This window comes from Myiozetetes cayanensis, unplaced genomic scaffold (genome assembly GCF_022539395.1).
Source record: "Myiozetetes cayanensis isolate MyiCay16 unplaced genomic scaffold, myiCay2020 scf5-8, whole genome shotgun sequence".
Taxonomy (NCBI): Eukaryota; Metazoa; Chordata; class Aves; order Passeriformes; family Tyrannidae; genus Myiozetetes; species Myiozetetes cayanensis.
The window spans coordinates 26,578,397-26,600,583 of NW_026087742.1; the positions used below are offsets into that span (position 1 = coordinate 26,578,397).

Consider the following 22,187-nt stretch of genomic DNA (forward strand, 5'->3'; position numbering starts at 1 on the left):
AAAGGCTTCTGCAGGTATATCAGCAGCAAAAGGAAAATAAGGACAATGGTTTTCAAAACTTATTTTATTTAGTGTCATGGGCAGAACCCCCACACAACTTCTCATCCTCTCTCAGAAGTAGGTCAGGGGATCATCTCTGGTTTTGCCAGTCTGAAAGCTAACAAGGCTGGGACCTTCGTTCTCATGAGGAAGACTCTGAAACACCCTTAAGTGGACATACTCGGTATCGGAAACTTGGACCTAAAAACCAAAAGAGCAGGAAAGTGAGGAGCATGGTTCAAATAAAAGGATGCTCTTTACATTCTTGAAAGAATATCTTTGCCCAGGAGCTTAATTTTAGATATATCTTCATTTTTACTTTTAACAGCTCTTAACCAAGTCTGGATAGTAACCAGTGGCAGAAACTGTGTACACTTGTCTAAACCTTGAGGTTCAGATGAAGGGAAAGTGAGCAGAACTCCTTGGGGGTGGAAGCATCAGAAGGTGCAATAGGAGAAAGGTTTTGTTTGTGTCCTGTTTCAGTCACCAAGATGCCAGCACACAGCTTCTTGGCACACTGAGGCTGAAAGACAAGAGACAGTGAAGAAATCTTAATGACTCAGGGGTGGGACGAGATGCAGAGACAGTGTCAGCTCCTAGAGGGTACAGAAAGAGCTATCCAAAACTAGCAAGTGGTCCTGAGAAACAATGGTCTTGAGAAACAATGACAACTGGAAAGCCAGGAGCCTTTGTCTGCAGAGTTACTCAAAACTGTTCAGTGCCTGAATGGGCAATCTGACACATCTTGGTGCTTGTGGGAGTGCATGTGAGTGCCTGAAATAAATACTTTTTCAAAGAAATTCATCTTCCCCTTCAGAAAGTCCTCACATAAAGACTTGATAGGAGCTATATCATTTCATTCACAGAGCCAAGCACAAGGGGCACTAAACTCTCCCTCTGTGAGGTACATAGTATCAATGCAAAGTTTAATGCCTTAGGCACTGTTTTAAGTGCTTTCTGGAGGCTGCAATGTAGCACTATGTTTGTCTTGGTCTGGATTACATCTCAGCTACAGGTCCGCTGGTAACACATTAGCGATATGGAAAATTCAGAAATACAAAAGGATGAATCTTGTGACAGAGCTTGTTCTTGTTATTGCTAAAATGAGTAACTGTTTCTCATCACAGGCAAAATTGGAAAGAAGAGACAAATCATCTGTTTTCAGTGTTACAAGTGGATTTCTTCCAATTTCAGTTACTCGTCAGTCTTCATTTCTGAGTAGTTTGGTCATGAGGCTTAGCAGGGATAGCAGACAAGTATTTTAGGTTGCCCAGGTAAGCAATAAGATGGCACGAAGGAAAGAAATGCAGCTGGGCATGATTTCTGTCTGTACCTGTGATCTGTACTCTTCAGTGTTTTGTCCACCAAGTGAAAGCACATCTTACAGGAGCGAGGAAATGGTTACACATGGTTCATTTAGGTAAGATTGACTAGTCACAGAAGAGGTAGTCTGTCACTACGCTCCCCTGAGCACAAATAACTGATAAGAGTTATTTTAAAAAAGCACCTGGGAAAGAAGATGTTTGGCAGTGTCTGTCCTTCCCGTCATCAACTAAATACGAGAAGCGCAGTAGAGAATCCTAGTAGACGATGAATGGTGCTCACAGAGGGATCCAAACTGAGCATTACCTGGTTTTCCTCCATAGCAGAGAGGGGGTTATGAAAATACAGAAAGAACTAGCAGGCGGGCAGTACCTCTGCAGCACATGATGCAGAACCAAAACATCAACACACCTGCTTGCTTGCAAAACTAGTCAGCAGACTATGAGATGTTTGCTCTGCATTACAAAATGGACTCTATCTGATCCTAAGTCAGACTTCAAATTCAGCACAGTAAACACAACAGGAGGTCACAGACACAACAGGAAAGCTGATTTGCTTTGAAGGGAAACCGGAGAGCAGAGTTACAACTTGTTTAAATCACTACGTTGGTAAGTCTTTGAATGGGATTATCCTGAGAAACTTACCAGTCCCATCTGAAAAAGCCTAATGCATGTTTTTGAGGTTTTTCTGCTCCTCTTCTACAGTAGTGCCAAACAGCACCTGGAGATAGTCCGCAACTCTATTAGTTATATCATACTCGCATAGATGTTTTTCTACCACATTTGCTTCTCTTTCCAGCTCTAAGCCACTCTGCAAGTCACCTATATTGTTTAACTGCAAAGCACCCCCTCCTATAATATATACAAACCTTAATAAAGTAGTTTATCCCAGCAACCACTTGAGTCTTATATACTATGGCTCTAAACATGGCACAGTTCCTGTTTTCCTTGCTTTCAAATTGTGGCTTCACCTGTAGAAAGCAAGGGGAAAATGACTGGCAGGTTCATATTTGAGCTTTTCATTCACATATACCACACATACCCCCTTAGTGAAATAAACCCAGAACCCCCACTCTAAATCAATTTACACCAAGACCTCCAGCCCTCTTTCCCAGCAGTGCCTCCAGCATTCTTTAAAATCCTGTTAGAAGTAGACTTCCTAGTTGATTTCCCCTGACTCAAAGCTGTCCAGCTGAACCGTCTGTCCTGTGCTCAGTATAGGGGAAACTGCTAACTGCTGCCCTTTTAATTCTGTGTCAGAGGAGATGCCCTGTAGTGGTGCATGGGATTATTGTGACCCAAGTGCAGGACCCAGCACTTTGCCTTGTTAAACCTCACACAATTGATTCCAGCCAGTCAATCCAGCCTGTCCAGATCCCTCTGCAGAGCCTTCCTGACCTCCAGCAGATCAACGCTCCCACCCAACTTGGTGTTGTCTGCAAACTGACTGAGGGTGCCCTCAATCCCCTCGTCCAGATCATCAATAAAGATATTAAACAGGACTGGCCCCAAAACTGAGCCCTGGGGAACCCCACTGGTGACCAGCCACCAACTGAATGTAACTCCTTCACCACCACTCTCTGGACCCAGCCATCCTGAAAGATTTTTACCCACTAAACAGTGCACTTGTCCAAGCCATGGGCTGCCACCTTCTCCAGGAGAATAGAATACTGTGGGAAATGGTGTCAAAGGCTCCAGGTAGACAACATCCACCACCTTTCCCTCATCCACTAGGCAGATCACCCTGACACAGAAGATCAGGTTGGTCAAGCAGGACTTGCCTTACCTAAAACCCTGCTGGCTGGGCCTGATCCCCTGGTTGTTCCGTATATGCTGTGTGACGGCACTCAAGCTGTTCCATGACCTTCCCCCCACTGAGGTCAGGCTGACAGGCCTGTAGTTCCCCAGATTCTCTTTCCTGGATCCTCCTTCCAACCTTTCCTGTGGATGGATGACGCATTGGCCAACCTCCAGTTGTCTAGTACCTCCCCAGTGAGCCAGGACTGCTGGTAAATGATGGAGTGGCTTGGCAAGCTCCTCCCCCAGCTCCTTCAATACCCTCCTGTGGATTCCATCCCACCCCACAGACTTACATGTGTTTAAGTGGAGAAACAGGTGACTAACTGTTTCCTCCTGGACTGTGGGAGCTTCTGCTCATGGAGCTGGGTATCCCAAGGACAGCTGGTCTATTAATGACTGAGGCAAAGGCATTAATTGCCTCAGCCTTTTCTTCATCCTTTGTGGCAATGTGTCCCCCCACATCCAGCAAATGATGGAGATTCTCCTTAGCCCTCCTTTTGTGGCTGATGTATTTTTAAAAACATTCTTTGTCATCTCTTATGTCTGTGGACAGATTAAGTTCTAGTTGGGCTTTTGACTTTTCCAGCTTTCTCCCCGCATAACCTCACGACACCTTTGCAGTCCTCCCGAGTTGCCCTGCCTCTTCTTCCAAAGTTCATAAACTCTATTTTTTTCCCCTTAGTTCCAGCCAAGACTCTCTGTTCAGCCAGTCCAGTCTTCTTCCCCACTGGCTCATCTTTTGGCACATGGGGACAACCCGGCTCTCGCACCTTTAGGATTTCCTTCTTGAACAATGTCCACACTTACTGGACCCCTTTGCCCTTCAGGACCTGCCTCCCAAGGCATTCTCTCAACCAATCTCCTAAACAGGCCAAAGTCTGCCCCCTGGAAGTCCAAGGTAGCAGGTTTGCTGACCCCCTTCTTTACTTTTCCAAGAATTAAAAACTATAATTTCATGATCGCTATGCCCAAGACAGCCTCTGACCACCACTCAAAAGGCATAGACAACCTTTTCTAGGCTGGGTAACATGGTGCCTCTCTGCACATGACACCCATGCTGATGATCTGATGCATTGCAGAATTTGGGCAGAGGAGTGCAGCGTCAAGTGTCAGCCTGCTCAGGCAGCCCCTGGGAGGGGCCAGCAGCACTCAGCGCTCCTCCACCACCCACCTGTTTCGCAGGAACGCACAGAATTAATTTTCTTTCTCAGCACATCCACCTACAGCTGGCTGCCACTCCCATGACATTCCTTCCTAGCAGGAAGGTCACAGAAAGCACCCAAGGAATAACCATATCATTCCTGAAGTGTCAGAAATTATTATCATATTTAGGTTCCTCATAATCTCTTACTCTGCTCTTCTGTTGAGAAGCTTCCATGGTATTTCTATCACCAGGAACTGACAGCTATATTTTCAACTCAGGAGCTGCTAAATCTAGCAAACCAGGGAAACTTTAATTCCCAAACCTCTTCCAGCTGGCTGGGTCAGGGGGCTCCTAGAATGTTTCTGTGGCAACTTTTGGTACATCATATTCCTCTCTCAGAATACAACAAAACAAAGCTGCTTCCCTCCAATTTTGCTCTCTCTCCCAACCCTGTGTTTTCATTCTCCTGAAGTTACTGAGAATGAAAGAACACCAAGATTATGATCATTCCTCTTCTGGAATCAAACAGAAAATCTCTACATCCACATTTCAAATGCCATATTTACCCTGTACTTTGTGAGCATTAGCACAGCCTGAAAACAGCATTCACAGTTTGATTTGAGCCTGTTTGCTCACTGACAGCCAAGCACTGTGGTTTCACCTCCAATACACACCAAAATACTTCTGATCACCCAGAAATGACACAGCCCAGCACTGAAAATGTAGCTCAGTATCTGGGACGATGCACTGGCCCAGCCATGTTCAAAGGAGGCCCTGAGGCGTTTCACAAGACTCAGTAGTCATATTTCAAGCCCCCAGCTGGCCTGAGACATTGCCCTCCCCATCTTACACAGGAGGAAATGCCAATGGCAAATACACAAAGGTGCTACAAGTCCCTGCCTAGGGTCTCCCCTCCACAGCTAAAAGGGAATTTCTCATCTCTTCAGGTGCTGCTCCTGCAACCACTCGTGCCAGCAGAGGAGCAACAGTGATACTGCTCCAGAGTCATTCAATTGGTGTGCCCCAAACAACTGTAGATCATCCTTTCCTCTCCCTGTTCTGCAATAAATTATCTCCCTCTCACTGACCTGTTACCCCAAACTCCAGCCCTCCCCCATGTACACGTGCCCAGCTCTGGTGAGCCCAGCTGTGACTGACCAAGAGAGCCCCACACTGGGAGAAGGCTCAGGGGAGCTGGGGAGGGCGATGTGCTGCCCACAAAACCCCCTGGATAACACAGGGTGTGACTGACCACAGTTTTGCAGATAAGCTGACTTTATCTCAACACCAAGGGGACCACAGGGTGTTTTAGACAAATAGCTCCATCAGTCAAGGGAATCACCCAGGTGGTGTAACTCCCCAATTTCAGTAAAGGGAATGATGCCCTGAATTAGCCAGACCAGCATGGAGCGAGTGAATACATGACTCTGCCCAGCACAGAGTATAAAAACTAAACAGGGAACACAAGAATTTTGAAAAAAACCCTGCTGGTTAGAAGTGGCTTCAACCCACCGACCCCTTCTGTGGTGACTGAGAAGTTTAGTGTTGAGACAGGGAGCACGTTATACAGACCAGTGACGGAGACCACACCGGTGTCATCACTAACTATGCATTGCAATCAGGACATTTTGCTGAGAGTAATTAGATCTGCACCGAGTTTGCAGAATATTTGTATCCCTCTGCTAAATCACAAGTCTCCTGTTACATCAAATACATTCAAAAAAGTAAATTGAATGTTAAACATTATCCCCTCCACCTGTGGACTACCTATAAAAGAACCTGGTCAGAGTACTGGACTCTGACAGGTGTCTCCCAGTGGCTCTGCTCCTCCACATGCACAGTCCGACTCACCTTAGTCTGTTTTTGTCATTGCCTGGTCTCAGCCTGCAAGATCACAGGAGTCATGGAAGTGTGCTGTGCAAATTCTGTTCTCAGCAGCACAGCACAGGAGAGAGCTGGCAGCCTTGCACGCCAGGCACAGGGAGTGTGCAGCAGTATCGACCAACACTTTCAGCCACACCACTTCCTACTTTCGTTTCCTCAAGGAGGGCCTATGTTATGCTTTGTGCAGTTGCCAAAGGGAGAAGAGCTCATCTCTCAGAGCCTCGAGGGTGAAGGCAGTCAGGTGGACGGGTGGGAACATGGGATGGGAGATACAAAAGGAGTTTTCACATGCTATGTTGTTCCCTTTGCATTCCTCAGGATGCACTTGATACTTGTTTTAAAAAGAGCTGCTAGAAGATCTGCAGAGCTGCTTCTCACAGCTGCTTCCAGGACAGGAGCACTGCCTGTAACCAATGACCTGGCAACTGGGCTCACTGGCTTGCCTTTTGCCAAGCTCACCTTGCCCCTCGGGCTCACCAGCAGGCTCTGCATCACAGCTGTCAGTCTAGAAAACAATGCCAGCAGAGAACCCACTGTTTAAAAATAGCTGTCTCCTGAATATATAATTTCTTAGTGCATACTAGTACGTGGTTTGTCCTATACACATCCTTTAGTGAGGAATTACTTCTACCAGATACAACTTTCTCCCTTCAAATATGCCACCTCTCTTTTCAAAGAAGCCCCTTCAGTGCTGGCATAGCAGAGCTGGGCTCTGAACTACATGTGAACATTCACTGAATGTAGCCAGTACTATGCCTGGCTATGGACAATGAGGAGATAGAGAAAAAATGGGCATTGAAGGGGATTCCCATTTTCTGCACGAGGTTTTTCAGTTTAAACCCTGTTTCAGTATCAACGCCTGGTCTCCCAGCCTTTACACAACCTTCCATGCTCAGCCCTCTGCACACAGAGACTTCATTTATGGACAGGGTGCAACTCACCTGGTTAACAATACGCTGGATTTCTGGAGTAGCATCCTTGGTGTCAGATAAGCCCCCGGTCATCATAGTGGCAGGTGCCTTCTCTGAAATGACTGGCGGGTCTGAAATGGGTGATTCTGTAGAGGGAAGTTCAGCACAGTCTGAGCACACTCACCAGGCATCTCCTACATATATATAAACATGTGTCATGCAATCACGTGACCTGCAACACATGGAGCCTACCATTACCAAACTGGAGAAGGAGACAAATGGGGAAAATGGAGAAAAAGCAATGTAATACACTGATAATAATAAATGTAAAAAGCACTTTAGGAATCTCGAGAGTGTTCAGTCTTCATGTCAATAAGAAAAGCAAACATTAGCCTCCAGCCACCTATATCTTGAGACACTTGGTTTGGACCGCAACTGGAACCTCTTGCCTCTCCACCCATGATGACTGGTCTGTGCACTCAGGAAATGGATCAAAGTCACACCCAGTATTTCCCAACACCTTTCAAGATCAGAAGAAAGTATGCAGTAGTTTCCCTACTGCAGGTCCCGTTCAACTTGGAATTTTACTGTCTCAATATCCTTCCAAGTGGGAAACAGGAGCAGATTGCATCTTATCTTCAGTGACTTGATTTCCCTCTGCCTAACCAGAAAGGTCCCAACTTCAGGTAAGTACTGCAAATAAGGTATTTCTGCTTCTTTCCCCTCAGACCTAGAGCTGCATTCAGACAACCATAATAACAACCGAATATACAGTAACATTTACATTTCAATTGAAGCCCTAGTGACAATTTCTGGGAAGACAAAGTACAATCCCTCTCACTAGAGGAGCAGTGTGTGCACAATTGCTGTCCTAATGTCAGGTAACATGCAGAATATATAGTCAGAAAGATTCATTCCCACTTACAGACACATGACCATACACAAATGGACAAAGCTCAAAACCTACTGAGGGACGACTAATAAGTGTTAGCAGCCCTCCCAGGTAAGGGAGGACTAACACTTCCACACCACAAAAAAAATTACTCCCCTTTGCTATTCCTGCCATCCCTCTCTCCAGAAAACACGAGGAATATTGTTCCAGAGCAAGGACCAGAGAAGCAGCAACGAACCAGACAATCTGTAGTCTCCAGGGCTGGGTACATGGCAGTAGGTGAAATAGGACTACATGCTGCACACAGGCAAAGGACATTTCTGCTGGAATCAGCACTGGGGAGTTTGCTCAAAACAAGTTTGTTTATGGCCACAGCAAGGGGGTCTGTGTAGCACAGACTTATCCCTGTCCTACCCAGGCTACTGACCCTCCTCCTCACAGATGACAAGTGATGCAACACGCTGTAAACAAGGACTTCACACCTGACTTCAAGGCCTGGTTTTGGTACAAAGGACCTGAGATGCAGAATCTGGGGCTCTAGGGGTCCTAAACTCAACAGCATATAGATCAGTATTAGAGCTGTTACTGATAAAGGTGTTTGCAGAATTTCCCAAACTTGAGCAGCAGTGCCATATGAGTGGATGAAAAGCATTTGAGGAGAAAGAGTTGTCCTGAGACAAGATCTTTCTGAACCAAGCGAAAAATGCTTCCAGGTCTCAGGAATAATGAGAACGGGAGCTCTTAAAACTGCATTTCTGCCAATTTCACCAGTTTCATCTCTCCAGATAAGGAGTTGCTCACAGCCCACTTGTGGAGCTAATGACAATTCAAGCTGATGACTTCAAAATTCTTCCTTTGCACAAGACCCTGGTGATTCACCCGAGTCTTATTCACACAGCAGGATAGATAAGTAACTGGAAGAGCCAGCCCACCTTACTGAGACCAGAAGTCACAGAATGTGTCCAACAACCACACAGCATCAGTGCTAAAACAGAGTATTTTATAACCTGTCCACTCACCAGGATACAAACCTCACTAACTTCCTTGGGAAGGCATGTTATGGTCCCCAGGACAGCAGTACACCCCTGGAGAACACTTTAATTAGCAGGAAATAAACTGACCACAAAGTCTAGGAAGGTTAATTTATAATCTCAGGAAAACTCTAGTTGTGAAACTAAAGATGTTAATGTTGTATGGAAATCAATCCTTGGACTGCATATTTCTGGATTTGCTGGTTTTTCACTTCAAAGCATAATAATTTTTTTTCTCCCAGACTGCACAGAGTTGAGCACAAGGGAAGGAAAATCAACACTAACTGTCCACAAGATGATGCTGAAGTTTACACAGGCAGATCAATCTGTTTTCTTTTCATGGCAGTGCTAACTGCTGTCCCAAAATCCAGTGATAGTTTTAAGACTGGGATGCAGTACTCATCCTGCACACGTATTTCACGAAGGCACTTTGAAGTGCTGACGTCTCACAGACCTCTTATCAAAGATGATCAGTGGCGAAGGATTAACCTCATCCTAGGTAACATTCACACCCCTCTCTAGTCAGCTTCAGATGTAATAAAACAGGATTTGGAACACAACCATGAAAAGAACAGCCGCCTCCATTCCCTCTCTTGCAGATCATCGTCAAGCCTTTAGTCCCCTCCTTTAGTATTTGTGACATGTCTGATGTCACGCACCATTCCAGCCTACACTCTGCATTTGCACAGATCGGAATTTCCCTTCAATTGACTGCTGTTATATTGGACAATCTCCGCTGGCAGAATAACACCAGCATTCTTTATAGTTTTGAAGCTGAGTAACATCTCGCACCATGTACTATTCCAATAAGGAAGAAACAAATTTTACAACTTTCAGGCCACTACTCCCTGGTGCTGTATATGGAATTTTAAGAACTACAAGCTATAGTTGATAAAAACACTGGTACAGTAACAAAACAAAGCAAACAAAATAAAATATAAAAAACCCTCGACCAAAATCCAAACCTCAGTTATGTATTTACAAGTCATCTTTAAACCAGGCATGAGAAACCTACAGCTCTATAGGAATGATTGTGAAACCCCAAGTCAGTAGTTCAGCCTTCTGGTTTCACAGTGTAAAGACACCTAATTGTGACTGGATGATATGACGCATGGTTTGAATGTTTTTAAGAACTAGAGGAAAGCCCTCCATGTAGCAGTTGAAGATCTGTTTTCATGATCACAGTAACATCAGCCTTGACTTTCACCACGCTGGTCTGAAAAAAAGGTTTCCCCTCCTGCTCCTCACTCTGATTTCAAAAGATTTCTGGCATCATACATCAAGAAAGATTAATAGAAACCTGACTTCCAGCAGCACAAAGATCTCATCCCAGCATATGCTGAGACTGTGGTACCAGTAAAGAGCCTCCTCCTTTCAGTCTGCTTCACAATGACGAAATTCTTCCAGCTTTGATAATTCGATAATTCAATGATTTTACAGAAACAGAAAAACCAGGCTGTATTTGCTGGGAAAGCCCCACCCACCTTCACTGCACTCCTACCTGGAGCTCTAAGCCATCAGCTCCACACGCTGCCCGAGAGCTGCTGCTGCAGCCGATGGCAGTGACACACACTGGGCACAAGGGAAGTTCAGTAGCAAGGACTCTCTTTGGGAAGGTGATTTACAACCAAACTCTTTTCCCAGGCACAGAGAAGGGGATATATTCTCATCCTGCCGAGTCCAAGGGAAGAGGAGGTCTGGTCAGGCAGATGCCCAAAAGCCGGTCATGTGTCACACAACACTGATGGAGACAAGCTGAGGAACATCCTTCTGTGGAAAGCTGGAGCCTGAGAACCTCCACTGGCATGTCCTACCAAAAGACGCCAACACAGATGGCTGCCCCATTCCACCCACCATGGCTCAAAATCCCACATTTCCAGCATGTCCAGAATGGTGTTTCCTGAACCATTTGTTAGTGAAGCAACAACAGAGTGGATCAGCTCTGGGGGGGGATTTTCATCAGCAAATTCAGCTGATGGGCTGGGAACAATCCCAGTAAATAGCCTGATCCTGCATCCCCAGTCTCCTCACAAATCCAGTAGAGCTCTGCCTGCCCAAAGCCCCAGCAGAGCATTTATTTATAGGTGATAGCAGGCAAACAATACCTGCTTCCCCAGTCTGGTTCATGCTTCTCAGCCATGTCCTCCCCTTTAGTCCACAAGCTCCATTTAGTTTCTGATACCTGCTGCTGTTAAATTTAGGGTTATATTGACCAAAGGTGGAAGGAGACTGGTCTTCCCATTCCTTCAAGGCACACATTCCTGCTTCCCTGTCCTGCCACCCTTATGCTCCCTGTGAATGAAACTGCTCTTAAAAAGGAAAACAGTTTGGGTTCTCAGTTCCCCCGTGCCAGAAATTTTCTACCTCACACTCTTTCTGACAAGTCGCCAATAGCTTGCATTTAATGCACTGAAACAAACCCAAAAGGCCCAAGACACCCAACAGAGTTTTGGAAAGAGGAGCTGAAATGGGTGTGCCCTGTCTTACAGCTGTGGTACCACGGGTGGCAGAAACAGCCTGGAACAGTAATTTGGAGCCTACCTGAGCTTTAGCCGGGCAGCAGCCCAAGGCATGACACACAGCAGATGAGCAAATAGCTTTCAAGTCTTATTTTATTTTCATGCATTTACTGTCACGGTCAGAACCACCATGTGACTTGCAGAAGTGAGGCACCGTCTCTCATCGTGCCTCAGAAGTAGTCCAGAGGATCATCTCTGGTCTTGCCAGTCTGAAAATTGACAAGGGCAGGACATACATTCTCCGGAGGAAGGCCCAGAAGCACCTTTAAGTGGACATATTCGGTGTCAGCAACTTGGACCTAGAAAACAAAACAGGAGGAAAAGTGAGGAGCATGGGTTTGAAGCAGGTTCAAACAAAAGGATGCTCTTTACATACTTGATAGGATATCTTTGCCCTGGAGTTTAATTTGAGGTCTATCTCAATTTTTTACTTCCACAGCTCTTCACCCAAGTCTGGGTAGTATCTGCTGGCAGAAAACTGCCTACACCTGGAGAAAACTCTACTAAAAACCTTCAGTCTCAGATGAAGGGGAAATGAGGCAGGACTGCTTGGGGCTGGAAGCACCAGAAGGTGGAACAGGAGAAAGGTTTTGATGGTGTCCTATTTCGGTCCCCAAGATGTCAGCGCATCAGCTCACAGCCTCTTGACACACTCAGGGTGGAAGGCAAGACCCAGTGAGCCTTAATGACTCAGGGGTGGAACAAGATACAGAGACAGCATTTGCTCCTAGAAACTACAGAAAGATCCATCCAAAACCAGCACGTGGTCCTGAAAAGCAGTGACAACTTGAAAGTCTTGTCTGCAGACTGGGAAAGAGGAGATAAATCTGGGACGCAACTGGGCGTGACTTCTGGCTGTACTTCAGCCCTCTAGTAAATTGTTACTCTTTATTACTCAGTGTTTTGTCCACAATGTGAAAGCACATCTCACAGGAGCAAGGAAGGGATAAATATCAATAATGCAGCTAAGACTCTGACTAGCCACAGAAGAGGTGGTCTGTCAGTACAGTCCTCTGGTGCCCACAGAGCACAAATAACTGGTGTTATTTTAAAAAGCACCTGGGAAAGAAGATGTTTGGCACTGTCTGTCCTTCCTGTCATCAGCTAGATATGAGAAGCATGGAGCACATGCTCACCACATCTCTCTGCAGAATTACTCTCCCCCAAACGCTACCAGACAATTTCTTCCATAAAACGATTCCAACCTTGTCAGGGGAGCATGTCCCACCAGGCACATGTCCCCACACAAGTGGGGTTTGAGACACAGCAGTCCCATGCCATGTGTTCTCTGCTCCAGAGGGCCAGCCTGCCACTCAGCAGTGCCTGCTGGCCTTCAGATGCAAACTACACCCAGCAAGTTCTTCTGTGCTGCTTCACAGAAAGCTGCTCACAGCCGTGGGTAAGGTTTCCTAGTAGAGGATGAATGGTGCTCTCAGAGGGATCCAAACTGAGCATTAACAGGTTTATCTCCACAACAGAGGGAGGGTTTTGAAAATACAGAAAGAACTGTTCCTCTTCTACAGTAGTGTCAGAGAGGGATTTTAAAACATCCTGAGATAGTCCCCAACTCTATTACTCACATCAGATGCTTTTCTACCACATTTGCTTCTCTTTCTAGCTCTAAGCTACTCTGCAAGTCACCTATATTGTTTAACTGCAAAGCACTCCCTCCTATATTATATACAAACCTTAATGAAGTAAATTGTCCCAGCAACTATTTGAGTCCTGTAGAGTATGGCTCTAAAGATGTCACATTTCCCGTTTACCTTGACTTCAAGTTGTAGTTTCACCTGTAAAAAGAAAAGGAAAAATGGTTGGCAGGTTCATACTCAGGCTTTTCTTTCGCATCTACCACTTCAAATCCCATCCTTTCAAACATACACCCTTGATAAAATATACCCAGAACCCCCAATATAAATCAATTTACACCAGGATCTCCAGCCCTCCTTCCTAGCACTGCCTCCACCATTATTTAAAATCCTGTGAGAAGGAGACTTCCTAATTGATTTCCCCTGCTCTAAAGCTGTCCAGCTGAACAGTCTCCTGCTCACTACAGACAGCAAGCTGCTACTGCTTACCCTTTTAATTCTACATAAAAGGACAGAGGCACCAAGCCATGCTCCCTACCAGGGTACACCCTGTGTCAACCACAGTTACAGGGAAGTGCTAGACAGCTCCCCTCACCTGGAACACCATGCCAGTCAGCCTGGGAGGCCAAAGATCCCTGCTCTGTTTCACAACCTCGGAGCTACACTCAGGTCATTTGATGCTTTTCTTCTAAAATATGCAGAGAAGGACTGCCCCAACATCAGGATGTTTTCCTCAGAGAACTATACCCAAGCCTCTGTAGTGGGGGGGGACCAGGAAGAGTTCTCTCTCCTACTCTCAGTATAAGGCAGAAAACAAAGAGCAAAGAATAATTTGTTTTCATTCTCCTGAAGTTACTAAGAATAAAAGAACACCAAGATTATGATCATTCCTCTTCTGGAGTCAAACAGAAAATCTCTACTTCCACATTTCAAATGCCATATTCACCCTGTACTTTGTGAGCATTAGCACAGCCTGAAAACAGCATTCACAGTTTGATTTGAGCCTGTTTGCTCACTGACAGCCAAGCACTGTGGTTTCACCTCCAATACACACCAAAATACTTCTGATCACCCAGAAATGACACAGCCCAGCACTGAAAATGTAGTTCAGTATCTGGGACGATGCACTGGCCCAGCCATGTTCAAAGGAGGCCCTGAGGCGTTTCACAAGACTCAGTAGTCATATTTCAAGCCCCCAGCTGGCCTGAGACATTGCCCTCCCCATCTTACACAGGAGGAAATGCCAATGGCAAATACACAAAGGTGCTACAAGTCCCTGCCTAGGGTCTCCCCTCCACAGCTAAAAGGGAATTTCTCATCTCTTCAGGTGCTGCTCCTGCAACCACTCGTGCCAGCAGAGGAGCAACAGTGATACTGCTCCAGAGTCAGTCAACTGGTGTGCCCCAAACAACTGTAGATCATCCTTTTCTCTCCCTGTTCTGCAATAAATTATCTCCCTCTCACTGACCTGTTACCCCAAACTCCAGCCCTCCCCCATGTACACGTGCCCAGCTCTGGTGAGCCCAGCTGTGACTGACCAAGAGAGCCCCACACTGGGAGAAGGCTCAGGGGAGCTGGGGAGGGCGATGTGCTGCCCACAAAACCCCCTGGATAACGCAGGGTGTGACTGACCACAGTTTTGCAGATAAGCTGACTTTATCTCAACACCAAGGGGACCACAGGGTGTTTTAGACAAATAGCTCCATCAGTCAAGGGAATCACCCAGGTGGTGTAACTTCCTGAGCTCAATAAATGAAAGGGAACGTCCCCCTGAATTAGCCAGACCAGCATGGAGGGAGTGAATACATGACTCTGCCCAATACACAGTATAAAAACTAAGCAGCGAACACAAGAATTCTGAAAAAAACCCTGCTGGTTAGAAGTGGCTTCAACCCACTGACCCCTTCTGTGGTGACTGAGGAGCTTAGTGTTGAGACAGGGAGCACGCTATACAGACCAGTGACCGAGACTCCAGAAAACAATGCCAGCAGAGAACACACCATTTATTCATTGCCTTGTCCTGTTTAAATCATTTTTAGGGCATACCTGAATGTGGTTTGTCCTATCCACAGCCTTCAGTGAGGAATTACTTCTACCACGTACAAACTTCTCCCTTCAAATATGCCACCTCTCATTTCAAACTAGCCACCTCAGTGCTGGCATAGCAGAGCTGGACTTTGAAGTACATGAGAACATTCTCTGACGGTAGCCAGTTTAAACCCTGTTTCAGTCTCCCCACTTGGTCTCTCAGCCTTTACACAACCTTCAGCACTCAGCTCTTTGCACACAGAGACTTCATCTATAGACTAGGCACAGCTCACCTGGTTGGTGATATCCTGGACTTCTTGAGTGGCAGGCTCAGGGGGAGATAAGCTCCCAACGGCACGTGACTTCTTTAACATGACAGGTGGTTCTGAAGAGGGAAGTTTAGCACAGTCTGAACAGAGTCACCAGACATCTTGCATATGTACATATATATACACATAGACGTGTGTGCTGAATTAAGAGTAAGAAATCTGGCAGAAAATAAACCCCCTTGCATTCCAGCTGGGCCTCAGGGGCAAGAGGGGCTTAGAAGCAATTCATCACTGTAACTCTGGTCATGTTCAATAGGAACTTCCACAAGCACAGATTCACAAATAGTGTGTTTTACACTTTAAATCTGGTTGCATTTGAGGAGAACTTCTGCGCTCACAGATTCACAGACAGCTTGCTTTATTGAAGCAACAGAAATTCAGATTTGAAATGGCCATTGATAAATGCACCTGCTGCAACGAAGCTCTAACAATAACAACCCGGAGAATAGTAACAATCAGACACAAAGGCTTACCACAAAGGCGTTCCTGCTTGGGATGAGAGAGAGAAGACTAGTCCACTGACTGTCTCTGAGTCTTCTTGGGTCTTCCTCGTACTTCGGTGAAATTTCTACCCTCCTTATATACAGCCGAATCGTCTCTTCCCCCCGCTTCTTACATATGGCATGATCGAAGCGGAGAGTTGAGTAACACAGCCAAGTGTGGTAGCACATACTTCATTAAGCTTATTAACATATGCAGGGGGGTTGCATTTCCTGTTCAAATGACCCTTAATTTTTGGGCATGGTATGCTTCAAGGTTCCGGTCTTATGATTTTGTTCTGGTCTGTTCTGTTTGTCAGAGCCAAAAGAGGATCATCCTGGCTCCACAGCACCTCCTCCTTCGGCCAACACATCCTTTCTTGACGTCAACCATGCCTATCTCCATCCGCAAAGATAACGTAGGGGGTACCCACTGCAGGCCATAAATAGGCAGCCTTAACCATTGCCTGGCTCCTGGGTCATCATCCCACAGTGCCATGGAATCATGGGACCTACAACACATGGAGCCTACCATTACTGAACTGGAGAAGCCAACTAAATGGGAAAATGGGGGAAAGCAATGTAAAGCACTGATAACATTAATAATTAATGTGAAAAGCATTTTAAGAATCTTAAGAGTGTTCAGTCTTCACGTCAATAAGAAAAGCAAACATTGGACTCCAGCCACCTACATCTCAAGACAATTGTTTTGGGCTGCAAATGGAACCCCTTGCCTCTCCACCACTGTGCAGGTGACTGGTCTGTGCACTTAGGATACGGATCAAAGTCACATCCCATAATTCCCAACACCTTTCAAGATCAGAAGAAAGCATGCAGTCGTTTCCCTACTGCAGTTTCCATTCAACTTGGAATTTTATTGCCTCAATATCCTTCCCAATGCAAAAGAGGAGCAGATTGCATCTTATCTCCAGTGACTTGACTTCCCTCTGCCTGACCAGAGATGTGCCAAGGTAAACAACAGCACCAGAAGTAGAAAAAATTAAATCCCAGCTTCAAGTAAGTACTGCAAATAAGGTATTTCTGCTTCTTTCCCATCAGAAGCATTCAGGCAATCACAATAACAACCGAATATACAGTAACATTTCAATTGAAACCCTAGTGCCAATTTCTGGGAAGACAACACACAGTTGCTGTCCTAAGTCACTGCTGAAACAGGTAACATGCAGAATATACAGTCAGAAGGATTCATTCCCACTTACAGACACAAGGCATAGTCACATCCATGACCATACACAAATGGACAAAGCTCAAAACCTACTGAGGGACGACTAATAAGTGTTAACAGCCCTCCCAGGTAAGGGAGGACTAACACTTCCACACCACAAAAAAAATTACTCCCCTTTGCTATTCCTGCCATCCCTCTCTCCAGAAAACACGAGGAATATTGTTCCAGAGCAAGGACCAGAGAAGCAGCAACGAACCAGACAATCTGTAGTCTCCAGGGCTGGGTACATGGCAGTAGGTGAAATAGGACTACATGCTGCACACAGGCAAAGGGCATTTCTGCTGGAATCAGCACTGGGGAGTTTGCTCAAAACAAGTCTGTTTATGGCCACAGCAAGGGGGTCTGTGTAGCACAGACTTATCCCTGTCCTACCCAGGCTACTGACCCTCCTCCTCACAGATGACAAGTGATGCAACACGCTGTAAACAAGGACTTCACACCTGACTTCAAGGCCTGGTTTTGGTACAAAGGACCTGAGATGCAGAATCTGGGGCTCTAGGGGTCCTAAACTCAACAGCATATAGATCAGTATTACAGCTGTTACTGATAAAGGTGTTTGCAGAATTTCCCAAACTTGAGCAGCAGTGCCATATGAGTGGATGAAAAGCATTTGAGGAGAAAGAGTTGTCCTGAGACAAGATCTTTCTGAACCAAGAGAAAAATGCTTCCAGGTCTCAGGAATAATGAGAACGGGAGCTCTTAAAACTGCATTTCTGCCAATTTCACCAGTTTCATCTTTCCAGATAAGGAGTTGCTCACAGCCCACTTGTGGAGCTAATGACAATTCAAGCTGATGACTTCAAAATTCTTCCTTTGCACAAGACCCTGGTGATTCACCCGAGTCTTATTCACACAGCAGGATAGATAAGTAACTGGAAGAGCCAGCCCACCTTACTGAGACCAGAAGTCACAGAATGTGTCCAACAACCACACAGCATCAGTGCTAAAACAGAGTATTTTATAACCTGTCCACTCACCAGGATACAAACCTCACTAACTTCCTTGGGAAGGCATGTTATGGTCCCCAGGACAGCAGTACACCCCTGGAGAACACTTTAATTAGCAGGAAATAAACTGATCACAAAGTCTAGGAAGGTTAATTTATAATCTCAGGAAAACTCTAGTTGTGAAACTAAAGATGTTAATGTTGTATGGAAATCAATCCTTGGACTGCATATTTCTGGATTTGCTGGTTTTTCACTTCAAAGCATAATAATTTTTTTTCTCCCAGACTGCACAGAGTTGAGCACAAGGGAAGGAAAATCAACACTAACTGTCCACAAGATGATGCTGAAGTTTACACAGGCAGATCAATCTGTTTTCTTTTCATGGCAGTGCTAACTGCTGTCCCAAAATCCAGTGATAGTTTTAAGACTGGGATGCAGTACTCATCCTGCACACGTATTTCACGAAGGCACTTTGAAGTGCTGACGTCTCACAGACCTCTTATCAAAGATGATCAGTGGCAATGGAGTAACCTCATCCTAGGTAACATTCACACCCCTCTCTAGTCAGCTTCAGATGTAATAAAACAGGATTTGGAACACAACCATGAAAAGAACAGCCGCCTCCATTCCCTCTCTTGCAGATCATCGTCAAGCCTTTAGTCCCCTCCTTTAGTATTTGTCACACATCTGATGTCACGCACCATTCCAGCCTACACTCTGCATTTGCACAGATCGGAATTTCCCTTCAATTGACTGCTGTTATACTGGACAATCTCCGCTGGCAGAATAACACCAGCATTCTTTATAGTTTTGAAGCTGAGTAACATCTCGCACCATGTACTATTCCAATAAGGAAGAAACAAATTTTACAACTTTCAGGCCACTACTCCCTGGTGCTGTATATGGAATTTTAAGAACTACAAGCTATAGTTGTTACTGGTACAGTAACAAAACAAAGCAAAGCAAAGCAAACATAAAAAAACCACCAACCAAAATCCAAACCTCAGAGTTATGTCATCTTTAAACAAGTCAAGTCATCTTTACATCTTTACAAGTCATCTCTAAATCAGAAACAAAGTCAGACACCTAATTTTGACTGGATGATATGACACATGATCTGAATGTTTTTAAGAGCTTCAAGAGGAAAGCAGCCCTCCACAAACTAGTTGAAGATCTTTTTTCATCTCCACAGTAACATCAACCTTGATTTTCAACATGCTGGTCTGCAAAAAAGGTTTCCTCTCCTACTACAGACCCTGAAATCAATGCGAATTAATAGAAGCCTGACCTTTAGCAGAACAAAGTCATTGTATTCCAGCCTATAGTGAGCCTATAGTGCCAGGAAAGAGCCTCTTCCCCTCACTGTGCTTCAAGACGACTAAAGCCTACCCTTAAAAATGTTCTGTAAAGAAATTACCTGTTTCATCACTCTTTCATGTCTATAGACTGCAGAAGACAACAGCACTGAGTGCCAGCAAAAACACACCTCCTTCTATTTTGCAGATGCACAAACTTGAGAGGACTTTCCAAGTAAGTGGAATCTGCCCACCTCTATTCACCACTTCCAAGAAACAGGAAAGCCCCAGTACAGGAGCAAGGATGTCTTGGACTCTGAACAGGGTCATCAGTTTTGCTCCAGTGCCTTTACTTGCAGAAATAAAAGTTAAAACCAGCAAAAAGATTTAATTTATTTGTGGGGTCCATTACTTGATTCCCATGTGACATCAAGCAGCCCAGTAGTTTTGTAACTACCTCCATGGTAATGCTGAAGCAAGGTTCAATCCCAGACTAAGCCTGGTCCTAGCATGGTGGGGTCCCCAGACAGATTTTACCGGCCTGAGTTCAGAGTGGCCCACAGCTCATACCAATGCCATTTCATAGCATTACAAACCATCCCCCTCCACAGGCACATCTGAAGGACTCAGAAGACAGCAGAGCCATGTTCTCCAGCCCCGTGTCCCAAAGCACAGCATGCAATTCTACTTACTTACCTTCCTGTTCCACCAAGTTCAACAGCAAGATACAAAGAGCCTTGGATCCACATGATTTGCCATGGACTACTGTAAGAGATATCCCTCAGCACTCAAAGCAAACCAAATAGAGCAATACAATTTCTCAGTGCAATCCTCTGCATACAAGCTGCAGACACCCAAAGAAGGGATGTTTGGGACTTAGGAGTCTTCTTATGGTGTCTGAAGTATTTCACAGACAGCTTTGTAAAGGGCTACTTCTTTGCCCTTATATTCAAAATGAAAATAATGTTACCTTGGATTGGCTTTTTTGGTGTTTTAGTTTTACACAGCGTTCCCATAACAAACTAAATAAAAATTAAAAAAAATCTGTATATGTATCACATCCATTTCACAGGTCATTTTTCACAGCATCTGCTCAAGTGAAGATTTCCCACAACAGCTGAGCAAACATCTGGATGGATAAAGGAGGACAATGATTAATTCCCATTATAGTCTCTAGTTTATACAGAAATACAAGATTAAATTTCAAGAGTATTGATGCCAACTCTATACACTAGCAGAAGACTCTATCATACAACTGGCTTAAAAGGAGAATTTGTCCTTGCAGTTGACCCAAGCCATGGAGAGAACGGGTATTTTAGACACCTATAAAAGAGGTCACTATTAAAGTACCAACTTTGAAATAAGCTGACTGTTCTCAACAGTTCTCTCATTAATTGACCATGTCCAGTGGAATTTAAGTTATGCTAATTCAGCCCATAGTTCTGAGCAGTATTTGATTTCCACTTTGATGAAAAACAATTATAAGAATTTAACAGTTGATGAACAACCATGTTTTCTGCTTTCAGAGTTGCAGAAAAGCTATGAGAAATCTTCAAGAATGAGATGAGTGCTCCAACTCGAGTAAAGTTCTACATAGAACAGTTGCAGTACCTTGAGAAAAAAAAGGAAAAAAAATGAAGTTTGAACATTAGGATTTACATCCTCAAAGATTTAAAATACATTTCTGCCTCATTCTCAGAAAAAAAAAAGTTAGACTAAATGACCTTGCTGCCTAAAAATAAAAGGTCACCAAGTAATTGCAGTCTCTACTGGACAAACAACTATAAAACAGATGATGCTGCACAGATCTTTGCCAGTTTTCAGTGTCAAAGGTCTCTGCGTGTACTTGTCACTGCTCATATATGCACAGCTTTTAGGTATCTGAGAGTATGCAGTAATTTCATTCCCCTTGCTGAATTCCAAAGTCTTTTCAAGATGGAACCTGTATTTTTAATGCTCTGTTCAAATCCAGTGGTTATTAAAGACATATCACTGAGTTATTACAGTTTTACTGATGGTAACCATGCAGTCCTTGTAATTTGACTGACAGCTTGAGTTAGTTATAAAAAATAAAGGTATAATTATTATTAATTCAGTTTTCCTCATACTTCTGTCTTTAAATGCCGCATTACTCCAAGGGATGTTGCATTAAAGCTTCCTAAACACAACACTATGGCCAGAATCAACAAGATCAGCTCTGCACAGCTCTTTTCTCAGCTCAAAAGCAATTCACCTGTAGAATTAATTTTAAAGGTTCAGAAGAATCACTGGACTGTTAACTGTCTCATTCCCAAAGGAGACATAGCTTCATCTCCAACTCAAAGTGGTTTTAATCAACACCTCATTCCCTACACAAAGGAAAAACTCAGAGCTTGGTAACACATACCAAAGGACAGTTTACAACAGATGCTGCCTGTGAGCATTGCAGGAACAATGGCAAATCTGTCTCCACACACAGCTCTGAGCCAATGCTGCTCCTGTTCAGCAGTTTGGAACAATGCTGGCAGCATCTAACTTTCAGGGATGCTGAAACTACTACACATGCTGATCATTCTGCCATTTTCATTTCCTTGCAGACCTTAGCAGATTTGCTGCACAAACACACCATGCTCACTGATAGTTTAGCAGGCACCAGGTCAGTGAGAGCCTTGTCCTCCCTGCTCAGAGAGGCCTTTTAATGTTTCTTCCCCTCTGGGACTGCTGAAGCTGTAGAAGTTCAAGAAAGATGCCAG

The 22,187-nt window shown here is 44.7% G+C and overlaps 2 protein-coding genes across 4 annotated transcripts; both read right to left on the reverse strand.

Moving 5' to 3' along the window:
* Nucleotides 1-46: 46 nt before the first annotated feature.
* LOC126649259 (stefin-C-like) lies at nt 47-22,052 on the reverse strand. Of its 3 annotated transcripts, none has more exons than XM_050333236.1 (4): nt 20,152-22,052; nt 7,131-7,246; nt 2,231-2,332; nt 47-240 (listed from the first exon to the last, which is right to left on the reverse strand). In XM_050333236.1, exons 2-4 carry the CDS (start codon nt 7,194-7,196, stop codon nt 112-114), a joined length of 297 nt encoding a protein of 98 aa, XP_050189193.1. In that variant the 5' UTR covers nt 7,197-7,246; nt 20,152-22,052; the 3' UTR covers nt 47-111. The 3 variants fall into 3 exon arrangements, with proteins under 3 accessions (XP_050189193.1, XP_050189195.1, XP_050189192.1); XM_050333238.1 differs by lacking the exon at nt 20,152-22,052 and adding an exon at nt 11,565-11,706; XM_050333235.1 differs by lacking the exon at nt 20,152-22,052 and adding an exon at nt 11,565-11,702 and having other exon boundaries at nt 7,131-7,332.
* Nucleotides 11,618-15,952, reverse strand: LOC126649257 (cystatin-A-like). The gene is given in 4 exon segments (XM_050333233.1): nt 11,618-11,841; nt 13,231-13,332; nt 15,453-15,563; nt 15,566-15,952. Coding segments are annotated over 4 exon segments (450 nt in total). The 5' UTR covers nt 15,674-15,952; the 3' UTR covers nt 11,618-11,712.
* Nucleotides 22,053-22,187: the final 135 nt, after the last annotated feature.